The sequence below is a fragment of the Budorcas taxicolor genome, chromosome 13 (genome assembly GCF_023091745.1).
Source record: "Budorcas taxicolor isolate Tak-1 chromosome 13, Takin1.1, whole genome shotgun sequence".
In the NCBI taxonomy this organism is placed as follows: domain Eukaryota; kingdom Metazoa; phylum Chordata; class Mammalia; order Artiodactyla; family Bovidae; genus Budorcas; species Budorcas taxicolor.
Genome location: NC_068922.1, coordinates 21,494,538 through 21,508,863, shown reverse-complemented (window position 1 = coordinate 21,508,863; position 14,326 = coordinate 21,494,538). Strand labels below are relative to the sequence as shown.

The following is a 14,326-nucleotide window of genomic DNA, read 5'->3' as shown; positions in this document are numbered from 1 at the left end:
TTGGTGTTGATATAAGAATAGCCTAAGAGTGATAGATCAAAAAAGAGACAGGATATTTGGAACTCAAAGCATCTCACTTCAGACATTCTACCCCCTAACAAAGGGGTAAGATCATTTCCAGTTTGGGAAAAGGGGATGGAATCAGGGAGAACCTTCAGTAATTTCTTTGGAAGGTCATGGGAGTTTGTGAATCAAACTAGTGTCAGAGGCAGGAGCTGAACTGAAGCCCCATGATTTATTTATTCCAGTTTGAGGGTATTTTTATTTCATACTGGCTGCTCAGATCCTCCCACCTATCTGGTCCAGGAGGACTCAACCAAGTCTCCACCTAGACATCCCAGGTCCTCCGTTTTCTACAGTTCACTCTAGTTGGTATCAGTCCTACACTAGGGCTTGTTTAGAAACAAAAACTGGTCCAAAAGGACATATGCATTCCAGTGTTCATTGCAGCACCATTCACAATAGCTAAGACATGGAAGCAACCTAAATATCCATCGACAGAGGAACAGATAAATAAGATGTGGTCCATATATACAATGGAACATTACTCAGCCATTAAAAAGAATGATGTGAAGCCATTTGCAGCAATATGGATGGACTCATACTGAGTGAAGTCAGATAAAGGAGGAGAAATGTTGTATGACATCTTTTATATGTGGAATCTGAAAAAAAATGATACAAATGAACTTATGTACAAAACAGAAACAGACTCACAGACTTAGAGAATGAACTTATGGCTGCCGGGGGTGGGGGAAGGATGGGGGAAAGGGATAGTTAGGGAGTGGGGAATCCACATGTACACACTGCTATATCTAAAATGGATAACCAAGAAGCACCTACTGTATAGCACAGAGAACTCTACTCAATGTTGAGTTCAATGGCAGCCTGGATGGGAGGGCAGTCTGGGGGAGAATGGAAGCATGTACATATATGGCCGAATCCCCTTGCTGTCCACTGGAAATTATCACAACATTGTTAATGGGCTATACTCCAATATAAAATAAAATGTTAAAAAAAAAAGAAACAAAAGGATTTTCTATCCTTTCACTAGCCTACAGCTCTGGATACTGCACTCAGATTTTCTTCCACAATAGGGAAAATGTTTCAAAAGCTAATGGTGGAAAGGAACAAAAACACCTTGAAAGACAAGGGTGAACACATTTAAGAAATTAAAACAGGGCTTCCCTGGTGGCTCCACGGTAAAGAAACTGCCTGCCAATGTAAGATACACAGGTTTGATCCCTGGTGTGGGAAGATCCCATATGCCACGGAGCAGCAAAGCCCGTGTACTGCAACTATTGAACCTGTGCTCTAGAGCCTGTGCTCCCCAACAACAGAAGCCTCAGCACTAAGCCTGTGCACCCCACCTGGAGAGTAACGCCCGCTCTGTGCAACTAGAGAAAGGCCCTCACGGCAATGTAGAACCAGCGCAGTCAATAAATAAGCATAACTATTTTAAGAAATTAAAACAAAATGATCATTTATTGTTTTTAATATGTAGTCAAATATGACAGCAGTATTACACAAATTGCTCCCTTCTCCCCCTTCTAAAAATTCCCAAATATGTTGACTCCAACTGAAAGTGAAAAATAAAAAATAAATGATTTAATTCTGACAATAGCAATTGACAGAGAGAAGACATATGGCGATTTGGTCACAACCAGCTTCCAGACCTTAAAAGATGAATTGGGTCACCATGGCAGTTGATACACTGCGCTTTCTTACAAAATGATTACTAGGAAAAACAAAGAAATCAGATTTTCCACATACTGTAAGCAAAAGAAATGCAGAAAAATTGGTTTAAGAAGCTGAGGAAAACGTCAATGAATTATTGCAATCATAATGATCCCCAGGTAAGAGATAGATGGCAAATGAATAAACTGTCAGGAAATACATTCAAACTTAGGTAATTAATCTTACAGTGAAAATAATCAAGAAGATTGCAGAAGTATGTAGCATCCAAATTACTGAATTTAAACAGGGGATTCCAGTAAGGTCTTCTGCTATCATATACCATCAGTGCAAATTCAGATACAATCATTTTTACATTTGCAGGTTCAGGTATGTCAAGCACGAGGTCATCGAGGAAGTATTTGAATATGATTTGACTATGAAAAAACGTGATCTCCAGTGTCTCATTGACATGGCAAAAGAAGTAGGAATGATGCCCGGAGGATTGGAGTAAATTCAAAACGCTCAGTTTTCCAAGGATTAAATGAAGTCTTGGAAAAACCTCAGCAAAATTAACCTTCACCTGACAGACATGTCCTTGATTTGAAGTCCAGGGCTGTGGAAAAGAGAGAGAAACTCAAAAACTGTGACAGCCTTACCCATCGCCTTTCCTTTTGTTGGGGGTTGACTGGGTGGTGGTATTTAATCACTAAGCTGTGTCTGACTCTTGGCGACCCCATAGACTATAGCCTGCCAGACTTCTCTGTCCATGGGATTTCCCAGGCAAGAATACCGGAGTCAGTTGCCATTTCCTTTCCCAGGGGATCTTCCCAACTCAGGGGTCGAACCTGTGTCTTCCGCATTGCCAGGCAGATTCTTTACCACTGAGCCACCAGGGCAGCCCTGTGTGTAGAGGATCAGACTTTCCCTTCAGTGTTCTCTCTCAGCAGCTCCATAGTGAGCTTTGTGATTCTGACAAAGGCTACAATGATACCCACTTTGAAATGCATTTACAAATATTCTGTGCGCTGATGCAACTGGCATGAAACACAGACAGCCCTCCCCTCCCCGGGTGCCCAGTTTCTCCTCCTTTCACCCTTCAACATTTCAGATGACTACAAGCCGAATTACCAGAAACAGTAGTAAATTCCTGGCATTGGAAGTCACCATGATCCCAGCTGGCATGCAAAAAAAAAAAAAAAGCCTGTTTATTTTTTCCCCTGAAAATAATGTTCTTCCCAAACACTGTTCAAATGCCTCAAATGAGGCAAATGAGAGATTTGTTTTGACCGACCAATGAAAAGACTTCCCTTATCTCAGCTACAGCCCTGAGATTTAGTTCCAATAAACACAAAATGTTTGTGTCTCAAGAAACTTATTTCATTTCCCTAAAATGATCTTAACATTTTTTAGCAAAGGAAGCTCTGATTTTACTTGATGGTATTTTCAGAGTAGCCACTTACATAGTAGCCAAAGAAGACACTTTGAATTTGTATTTCCCTGCTACAAATATGGCACGGAGTATATTTTTGTTCTGACTAGTTTTACAATGGTTGCTTAGGCGTGACCACAATGTCTAGACATGAGTATGGAGACTGGGCCAAGATGGTCAAACTTCACAGAGACCTAGATCTGGGTCTGTAGAATATTGTACCCTTTCCTCAGGAAAAGTATTTTTACTGTCTATGTGTGGTTGGATGTTGCATGTTCTCTGGTATAAGGGAATCAAAGTACATGATTATGCCTTGTAAGTCAGAGGGCAATAAGTGAAAAGTGTCTTCTTGGTCATTACTTACTCAAGTAATCCCATTCCCTGGGGAAAAAGCCTTATGAATTTAGCATTGGTGCCATAGAAGAGGTACAGGTGAGTTTTAGCTAAGATGGGGCCACCTCTGCCTTCTGGATGTCACGTGTTTCTTGGCATAACTGGTGGGATCTGTGACCCAGTGTCTCAAAGTCGGGATGACTTAAATTTGAGCTGATCTTCATTGAATATGTATTTGCACATTGCTCTAAAGAAGTTGAAAATTACACTTGAAGGCATATTTTGATCTTTATTTTTCCATGAATCATCCCCCGTCCACCCATTTCTAGACTTCTTCTCATATAGGAAATGTCTAAAATTAGTTTCATGCTATGTATCTATTTGATAGGCACCAAAGGTTTATGGTTGTATGAAAAGTAAGTGATATTTGGTCATGAATATATATATATATATATATATAGATATATATATATATAGTAATGCTAGGGATGGGAGAGACCACTTTTATAAAAAAAAAGAAAACAACACTCCAGTGGCATTGACAGAAGTCACTGAGGTTTTTCAACTGAAATAAAAATGAATATATTACTATCTGCCAAGTGAAATGTTTTTACCTTATCTCATTAAGAGAGGCTTTTTAAAAAAGCAATTTTCAAATGTTAATAAATCTTAGAAATTAGAAAAAGATGAGCAAAAGCACATGTTTTGCATTAGTGAATCTTTTATCCTGGATTTAAAGTAACATAGACTCTTTCAGTGTGGACAGTGATCTGGAAATTAATAAGAATTAACACTGAGAAGCCAATGATGATGTGTTCTATAAATCTGTTATGGAGAATTGATTCAAGAATTTAGGTAATTTTACTTGAGCAATTATCATCTTACTGCTTTGCAATAATCATTGTGAGAGCAATGGGCATTGGAGGATTTAAAATACATGTCAGGCAGGCAATAATTAGGCACATGCATTGAAATTTAAGTTGATATTGGAAAATCTTTGTCAAAACCTTAAGTATCACCAGTGTCTGATATGACAGTGGTAAAGAAGGAATTAATACACACACTTGAGGATCTCCTAGGTTGGAGTTTTCTGATTTCTGTGATGGTCTTGGTTGGGAAAGGTCTCTCTGGGTGTTCTTGTCAATACTGTATAGCCTTGGATATTATAATCAAAGCTTTCAATTATGAATGTAAATTAGCAACTTGTAGTAAACAATGAAGAATGCTTCCAAAGTCTGGGTTGGTCTTTTAGCAAAGGAGTAGAGGAAGACCTGATACTCCAGTTGGAGGTTTGTTGTTATTTGTAAGATATTCTTAAGGGTTGTCTCATAACGTCACCAACTTTTCCAATTGGTGCAGCACAGATGCAAGTACATACACAGGGTTGTTTATGGGAAATCACTGATCCTACAGGAAAATTGACATAAGGCACACTGAGTCAGCAGGAACTTTGGCTTGATAGGTTTAGACAGAACAACTCAGACATCTCCAACTTGCAATTATTTGGGACAGTCCAATTTTTTTCCCCCAAAGAGGGACAATAAAAAGAAATCAATATCAGAAATAGAAAACAAGAAAAAAATATCTCATGTAGATACACTTAAAATTGGACATACCAAACATCAACTTCTATGCACATTTTGAAAGCAAAGATGATGGAGCAAGATTTGCAGATGTGTGAAATACCCAGAAGAAAACTCCTTGAAGTCTCTGAGATACTGAAGCTGTGTGAACCAACTCCCTCACTGAGGCAAACACCCCTGTGGCAGCTATTTCAGGGCAAAGCAAAACCACCAAACAGCCTTATCTCTTGCTATGAGAAAGTAAATCCCCAAGTTCCAGAGGTAAACAAAAAATCTTCAGATCTCTCAAAATATTTGTAAAACTAGGAGATGATGAAATAGAAAAAGATGATGTTCGGTTGTGATTGAACTCGTGACTTTTACGGTCCCTTCTCATGCAAAGAGTTTACGATGCCAAGTCTTATTATTAATTGAAAAAAACCTATTTATAATGAAGATTAAGTGCCAAGAAAAAGAGAAACATTTCTTTTTTTCTCCTGATATATTTTGTTCATTAGATAATTCAGTAGTTTGCCCAATCTCATCCCCGAGGATATTTGGCGATGTCTGGAGACATCTTTCATTGTCACAGCTGAGATGTGTGTGTGTGTGTGTGTGTGTGTGTGTGTGTGTGTATGTGAGCTACCAGCATGTAGTCAATGGGAACTTGGTAAGCTGGCAAACACTCTGCAATGCAAGGGACCACTCCACCACCCCATCCCCAGCGGTGAATTGTGGGACCCCAAATGTCAATAGGGCTGAGGCTGAGAAAACCTGAGACAACCTAATGAATCACAAACAACCACACAAACCTAAAGTGCAAATGCTTCATTGATCTACGGATACTTCTGGAAGACCTTGAACAGATGGCATTGATAAATCACAAAGCCACAGTAGAAATATGAGAGTAAGATAGTGAACTATTATTACATCTAATCAGGAAGAATTCAAATGAGCTAAAAAGACTTTTCTTCTCCTAAGTGAAATTAACACATCTTTTGAAATTGAGCAAACAGCAGAGATGGGCAATGATGTATCATATTTCAGAAACGTTCCTCAGACAAGCACTTGAGAGTTCCCTATCTTAGTAGAATAGAAATTAGAACTGGAAATTGGATAGAGTAATAGTGAGCCGATCAATTTGCAAAGTTGTGTTTGAAGATTTTACCCTATTACAATTATCAGTGGACATGTCTGATCTCTTATTGTTTGTATCTATCACTGTATATCACAAGACCTAGCACAGGAACTTGGTTCCAGTAGGTGCTCAATAACTATTTAAATGAACTGGATGGTTGAATGAATGAACAAATGAAGAAATAAATCAAAGTGCCCTGTAAAATGTAAAGTGCTTTACGAACAAAACGAAATATGAGTATGTAGTATGTAATGCCATTGACTTCATAACATTTGCTCCAAAAAGCTTCTTAGGCTCCACTAGTTTAAAAGCAAATACAAACTGTGATAATTCAGTAAGAAAATCTGCTATGAAGATGACTAGTTTTCAGGTACCTCTGGGAAGAAATGAAGCAAACGCAGAGCAATTTTAAGTGACACAAGATAGTATTGCCAACTTAGATGGCCATAGGTAGAGGCATGTAAAACCAGATAAAGACCTTACAATAACCAGAACTGGAACTACTGGTACCATTCTTAGGACAACCACTTGATGGCAGAAGGTTGGTCCAATGTTCTCTATTCTAAGACAGAGCAGAGAGTCAGGATAGCAAATAAAAGCTGCTTTTAGGCAGACTGTGCCTTCTAAGGGCTTTCCTAATGGCTCAGAAGGTTAAGAATCTGCCTGCAATGCAGGGGACCTGGGTTCAATCCCTGGGTAGGGAAGATCCCCTGGAGAAGGGAATGGCAACCCACTCCAGTATTCTTGAAGCTGTGTGGTTGGCTTTAAATACTGACAGAGAGGGTGTAGGCAAAAAGAATTGGAACAAAAATGAATAATCAGGAGTTTTAAGTTCAAGGCCCACTTCTGATGCTGGGCACATGACTATATCTCTCTGGGCCTCAATTTTCTGATCTGTAAATGAAGAGGTTGGATTAGATGACCTTCCATGATTCTGGCATATAGATGATAATGCCGAAAACTGGAGGCTGGGAAAGTAAAAGCAAGAGCAATCTCTGGAAATTAATAAAATACATCTTAATAAAATATCTAAAAAATGCCTGAAGAAATACAAAGCAAAATAACAATTCACAGGAGGAAAGAGCCTTAACCACAGCATCTATTTTTCAGATAATCTTAAATATTAATTTCTTATCATGGAAGTGTCTTGAATCAAGGCATGAGTTCCAGAAAAACTTTTTCTTATTGCCTTGGGCAATAGACACTAGGGCACTGCCAAACTTATACTCCCTCAGAATGAGGAAATAACATAAGAATTTTCCTTTTTGCCAAAACTAAGAAATCACACTAATCTGAGAATATGTATTACCTGAATATGACAAAATTTAATTTTATTCTTTTCATGTAGTTTACATTTGCAAATTTTTACATTTAAAATTAAGTTCCACCTACTGTTATATTTTAATGTGTCAGGCCCTTATATTTGAGTTACAGGGAGAAAATGCATATTTGAAATTATTTGTTTGAGGTACTCTCTTCTAAAGAGAAGCCTGCTGGTCAGCTCCAGGGTTTCTCTTTGTTGTGAAGAGTTAACTGGGAAATCAGAGAAAACTGGAGAAGCTCAGGGACATTACACAATAAAGAACTGAGCCAGATGAAGGATGCAAACAAGGACTTTGAGAGAAAGGATGGTTGTGGCTGATGTCATTCAGGGGGAACGTAAGAGAGATTATTAATATGGGGAAAAGGAATTGAAGCAATTCTTGAGTGTATGTTCCTTTGGCATTTCCTCAAGAACTGTACTGATTTGATTGTCTTTGAATGATTTTAGGATGGATGGACTTTTTTCCCTCAGAATACAAGTTCGTGCTGGTACTGGGCCAAGAGATGCGCTTTATATGGGTTGTACATGAGTGCTTAGTTGTTCTGTTGTGTCCAACTCTGCAATCCTGTGGACTGTAGACCACTAGGCTCCTCTGTCCGAGGGATTTCCAAGGCAAGAGTACTGGAGTGTGTTGCCATTTCCTCCTCCACTGGATCTTCCCGACCCAGGGATCAAACCTAGGTCTTCTGCATTGCAGGTGGATTCTTTACTGTCTAGGCCACCAGGGAAGCCCCTTCTTTGGGTTCAGTTGACATAAGGTTTTAAAAGTCTGTGTTTGCTCAATCTGCATAATAATAATCTTGCAAGGAAGACAGGACAGAAATATTTTTATTTTCCCAACTTGCAAATAGAAACTTCTAGTGATAAAAGTGATTTTCCTGAGGACATAGTGGAAACTCAAAACTGTGTCAGCTGGGATTCTTTTCATTATTTTAAGCTGCCTCTCTGAGAGAAAAACAGGCCCAGGAACTATCAAATCTATTTTTTTCTCCTCCTCCTTTTCTCCAGGAAGAAAGTGAAAGTGTTAGTCGCTCAATCGTGTCCGACTGTTTGTGATCCAATGGACTGTAGCCTGCCAGACTCCTCAGTCCACAGAATTCTCCAGGCAAGAATACTGGAGTGGGCAGCCATTCCCTTCTCCAGGGGCTCTTCCCAACCCCAGGGATGGAACCTGGGTCTCCTGCATTGTAGGCATATTCTTTACTGTTTGAGCCACCGAAAAGGAAAGACTTCTACAGCAGAGTTAATAGAATTTTCTGCAAAGACAGGAGTGTTCTGTGCTGTCTAGTAAGGAAGCCACAAGCCCCATGTGACTTTTGGGGGCTTGAAATATGGCTAGAGTGACTGAAGAACTGAATTTTTACTTAATTTTAGTTAATTTAAATCATTCAATTTGGCTAGTGTATATATTGGACAGCACATCCTAGAAGCTTCCTGTGAGACTGCCCCATTGTATGTTCTCAGTTACTAAGTTGCTTCTGAATCTTTGGGACCACACAAACTGTAGCCCACCAGGCTTCTCTGTCCATGGAATTTCCCAGGCAAGCATACGGGAGTGAGTTGCCACTTCCTTCTTCAGGGAGTCTTTCTGATCCAAGGATTGAACCCTGTCTCCTGTACTGGCAGGAGGGTTCTTTACCACTGAGCTAGACATCCCAAATTAAAATAATAATTGGAGGTAAACTGCACTTTATTATTTAACTTTCTATTTGTTAGTACATGTTGATTTTCAAACCTTTCATAAACAAATCAACGCCGTGGTCAGTTTCACCTCATTGGCTTAAGATATTTTTCTTGACTTTTAATACTTTTGACAAGCAAAAATGTGTCCAACTCTTTGCAACCCCATGGACTGTAGCCTGCCAGGCTTCTCTGTCCACGGAATTCTCCAGGCAAGAATTCTGGAGTGGGTAGTCATTCTACTCCCAACCCAGGGATTGAACCTGGGTCTCCACCACAGGCAAATTCTTTACAGTCTGAGCCATCTGGGAATCCTTTATCTATTCACTAAATGTTTTTACAAATAATTAAGATGAAATAACTAACTTCCTCTATAGCACCATTTATCTGATTTCTCTAGAACTTTGTATACATTCCTTTGCTTTTATTCTCCTTTTACTGGGTTCATAGTATATGAAATAACATGCAGATGCATCCTTTCTAATACATAATATATGAAAAGTTCAAAGCACCAGAGTCCATTCTGAATTTCCAGAAACTCTGTGAATGTCTGCTCTTCCTTTGCAGCAAATGGGCACCAAGAACAAACCAGAGGTACAGAGTTTGAATGAAAGTTTCATGAAAAAAAAACAAAACAAAACACAGCCTTTTCCCTTACCTCTAAAAGATTCATCAACAACAGAAACATCTCACCACCTTTAACTCCTGATTTGGCTGGGAAGTTTTCCCATACTTCAGCAGCCTTTTCACTTTTACTTACTGGGTGCTCTTGTACACTGGGCAATTCAGAGAGTTTTAGGTTATTTTACAAAATTGGCATTTTTAAAAAATATCAAAAGTGGAAGATGAACTTTGAAAGGGATAGAAATTACACCACTACTTCAAAGAATTGAGAAAGGCATTGGATGTATATATGTATATATATGCAGGATTTATATAACTGTCAATCAGCTGTATTGGAAGCCACACCTAACACAAAAGCCAGTGAAAGAAGCATCAACTTATCCTAGAAGGAATCGTCTATGTGTTCCTTAATGCCTTTGTAGAATACCCGTTGCACCAGTTATATTGGCAAGTCATTTGGTAACTGCTAACCGACCAAACCTACTCCACAAGAAATAAACTGGTTTATTTCATATCAACTGAACGTAGCTATAGTAGAGAGCTATAGCAGTCATCACACGCTTCAATCACCTTGCTTGTCAATTTTTTTGTTCTTGCAATTATTGTCTAAGCAGGTTAGGGGAAAAATTAACACCCTCATCAGGTAATTTAAAATGTAAAGCAAAATATACTTGATGGAAAATGGCACGAGTTTACATCAGACGGTTGTGAGGATAATATGTGATACTCTGTTAGTGGACTGATGTCATTTGATGTAGACACTGTGTACAGATGCTGAGTTGGTAGTAAAGTGCTACTTATGAGACAGCTCTGCTTCTTGATACCTGAATCTGCAAATGCTGGACATGGGTACCTTATGAGAATCAACAACTTCTTGGCACAAGATGTAAGTTTCATGGGTCGAGATGTTGATGAAATTGTACACACAGTACCTGAATTCAAACTTTAGGAGCTCAGTATATATATTAACCACTTTCCTCCTCTGGGGGTGGAGGGTGCCTTTCCTGTCTTCATTCACAGGGATGGTTCAAAATCTGGACTGTGATTACGGGGCAAACAACAGATCCATCTAAGGAGCTTTTTGCATCTGCTTTATTTTGCCAGGGAGGGAAGGGATTGATATGAATGGGAGAGCGGCTCCAACAGGCAGGAAAAACAATCGGTGCTGCAACCAGTTGAACCACTTCCGCTAAGTGACATAAAAATATTCTAATATTAAGGATTATTTTACAACTCTATGGAAGTATGCAGTAATGCATCTCGCATTTGTTTTGTCTCGATGACAAAATGCACTCTGAGTCACAAGAGCCTGCCTTGTGTTAGTTATAAACAAAAATATATTTATATATATATATTTATGTAACTACTATGTGCTTTAAAGAAAATTACTGTATGATTCAGCAGGGTTCTTTCGCTCTTTTTCTCGCCAGGGATATCTGACTTGAACGGCTTCTTAGATAGGAATCGACAATGAAATGGGCCTCTCAGACTGAAACAGCAAAAAGTTAAAAAAAAAAATCAAAACACCAAAAACCTCATATGCTCAGAATTCCTTAACATTTTTGCTTCAAAAACGATTAAGGAACTCATGGTACTGTGTCCTTCTGTTTCCTTCAGCCAAGAACAACTGTGCCTTCACAGGACTTCACAGTTGGGAGGTGGAGGCGATGCTTCTGAAAACCAATCAGATGTTTTCCTCGGAGGTGGGGGGAACCAGAAGCCTCGTTTGTCCCTCCCTCTGTCCTCATGCTTAGCTAAAAGGCTACATACGATCCTGTCACTGCTTACACAGAAGGCATCCAGGAAGAGGGAGGCAAAGTTGGAACTGGAAAGATAAAAGATTCATCCTGTAAAGTAGCGAACTGGTTGGAACATGTGGGTCTAGAGCAGCAAAACAAAATCCTTCAGCCACGTGTCTGGTGGAAAGACACAAAATCTCTTCTTTTGTGTTTGTTTGGGCCCCTGCATCAGCTACTTTTCTCAGCAAACTGGAAATATTTGTCACTGTTCTTTTGAGTGAATGGGTTCAGGCTTTGGAACACAGTTATCAGAGAAGAATATTTGAACCAAAGGTATAGATCCCTTGTGAACTAAAGCTTTATTATTATTATTTTTTTCTCGATCCCCTTGCACCCTGCACCTTAAGCCAACAGCATTGTAATCTTGTCATATTTCTGATAAGTCCACAGGAGATATGCTGAGTGAACTATAGAGGCCATTCCACTAGGGAATTCTATGTTCAGTGGTAACTGGTATCCTCTATAAGTTTAAAAAAATTTTTTTAACCCTTTCTGGGCTGGGCTTGTCCAGAAATCTCCTTCTGGCTAGAGCAGCTTAGGGCTCCTGTGTGTGTATGTGTGTGTATGTGTGTGTGTGTGTGTGTGTGGGTGTGGGTGTGTGTTTGTCTTAAAGGTATAGGCAAATTTTTAGTCTTAACACCTGTAAGCCAGCACTGGTGCTGTTCTGTCCTAGAAATTTTAGCACTGCTCTGATACGATAAAACCTTCTTTCTCTCCAACTGGTTCAACTTCAGCATAGGCAGGATGGCCAGAACCTCTTCGGAACTTCATTGCTGGCCATCTGCTTGGGCGTCTCTGAAACAGAAAAATGCAAAAGGAGTGAACAGAGTGGTGATGGTCACATCATAAGAAAAGTATATTTGCCAACTGTTTCAGATGAACTTCTGAATAAAACGTAGCAACATATTAAAAGATCTCATTACTACCACAGTTGAAACTATACATGCCCAGAGCACTCTGTTTGCCTCTCTATTATGGCACTACCAGCACCTCCCAGGTGACAGTCCCTTGACCAAAGCTACCCCCCAAAGGATTGAGAGTTTCTCAAAGACATGGTTTATGCTCTATGCATATTTATGTCTAAAACTCCATTAAGTGTCCAGATATAACTAAGCAAAAATGAACAGTCATGAAAAACAAATTTTCTTAATATATAACCATGGACACCTTCTCTTCTTTAGAAGTCAATAATATCATTTCATTTATTAATTCACTCAAAAAACCTAAGACCATAAAATTCTGCACAGTTATTAGAGGTGTGCTTCAAATTTGGTGCTTAGATTTCCTAGCAAAAACCAGACTAAAAGATCAATCACCTTAATATCTTAAGAATTAATTTAATTCTTAGATGGCTTTTTGTGTTTGAAAATGAACAGATGTCATGCCCTGAAAACTGAATCCAACATCAGAGGTTGTGAATAATCTCAAACCCATGTAAATAACTGCACATAAAGACAATGGTCTTAAAATACAGGTTACTTGTATTGACACTTCTCCCTAACCCTTTGTTCATCAAACAAACCTTTTGTGATTTACAAACAGAAGTGATGAAATGAATTATTAAGTTACAGCAGCAGAAGACACTAAAAGGCATTTCTCAGCCACAGTGTTACCAGAAACTACTATTCCATTTATCAGAGTACCTGTTATTTTGGAGTAAATAAACCAATAAATGTTAAAGGAAGTTTATTTCTACCTAAGAATTTTAATGAGAAAAATGTTAAATATCAATGTAGGTATATTGGCATTTGGCAGCTTTCTAGATTGGCCAATTACATTCCACTGTCATGATTAATGGCTGTAAGAGTTTTTCCATCAGGTAGGAATGAGTATTAGCTCTACCTTTTGGAAAAATACCAATCATGGTAATTGCATCTTGCCTGTTAATGATATTAGTACTGTCTCTATAACATTATGTGGTCAGAATGCTTTATATTTATTAGCTGGTTAAGTCCCATTATGTAAGTGAAACTGAATTATCTTTATTTTCCTAAAAAAGAAGGTAAAACTAAGAGGGCTGAATAGCAATTTAGTGTCTTTGTTGGATCTAAAAATCATCATCAATGGAAATATACTAAATGTTTCTAGAGAGATGGACACTGTAATTTATGGTCACTCCTGTTGTGGGAAAATGCCAATATGCTCATTCGTTCTTTAAAAAAAATCCCTGGCTGCACCCTATCTTAGATTCCCAGAATGTGGGATCTTAGTTTCCTGACAAGAGATCAAACCCGAGCTCTCTGCACCAGAGGTGCAGAGTCTTAACTGCTGACCACCAGGGAAGTCCTCAGTGTGCCCACCCTTTATAACCCCCACTCTGGTTTCAGTTACTTTGCAGCTGGGCTCCTTAGGGCACAGCTGCCCTTGTGTTTCTTGGAGTCAAGCAGCACCATGAAGTCTGTTCTGAAGCTCTACCTTACAAGACCCACTTGGCCCATGGGTCCAGCAGGCAAGTACAGCCCTATGGACTAGCATTGATTTACCACTCAGGCCATAAAGACATTGTGTTACAGGTGACCATTAGAAAGGAGTGCTGATTATCATCAAGAAGACAAGAGATGGCAGGTATTGGTGAGAACGTGATGGAAAGGGAAACTTAGACACTATGGGTGGGAATGTAGATTGGTCCAAAGACTATGGAGAACAATCAGGAAGTTCCTCAAAAACTTAATAATGAATCTACTACACGATCCAGCAATTCCACTTCTGGTATACACCTAAAAGAAATGAAAACAGAAGTCTGATGAGATATCTATCTTCCCA

The 14,326-nt window shown here is 39.0% G+C and overlaps 1 protein-coding gene across 3 annotated transcripts in view; it reads right to left on the bottom strand.

The window, feature by feature from the left end:
• Positions 1–1,471: 1,471 nt before the first annotated feature.
• PLXDC2 (plexin domain containing 2) overlaps positions 1,472–14,326 on the bottom strand; it is a 449,542-nt gene continuing 436,687 nt past the window's right edge. For 2 of the 3 annotated variants that reach the window (XM_052650668.1, XM_052650670.1), the window contains exon 14: positions 11,085–12,358. In XM_052650668.1, the coding sequence (XP_052506628.1) occupies positions 12,242–12,358 (117 nt within the window). In that variant the 3' untranslated portion in view covers positions 11,085–12,241. Of the gene's footprint in view, positions 2,288–11,084; positions 12,359–14,326 lie in introns of those variants that run through there. The other variant, XM_052650669.1, reaches the window with a different exon arrangement.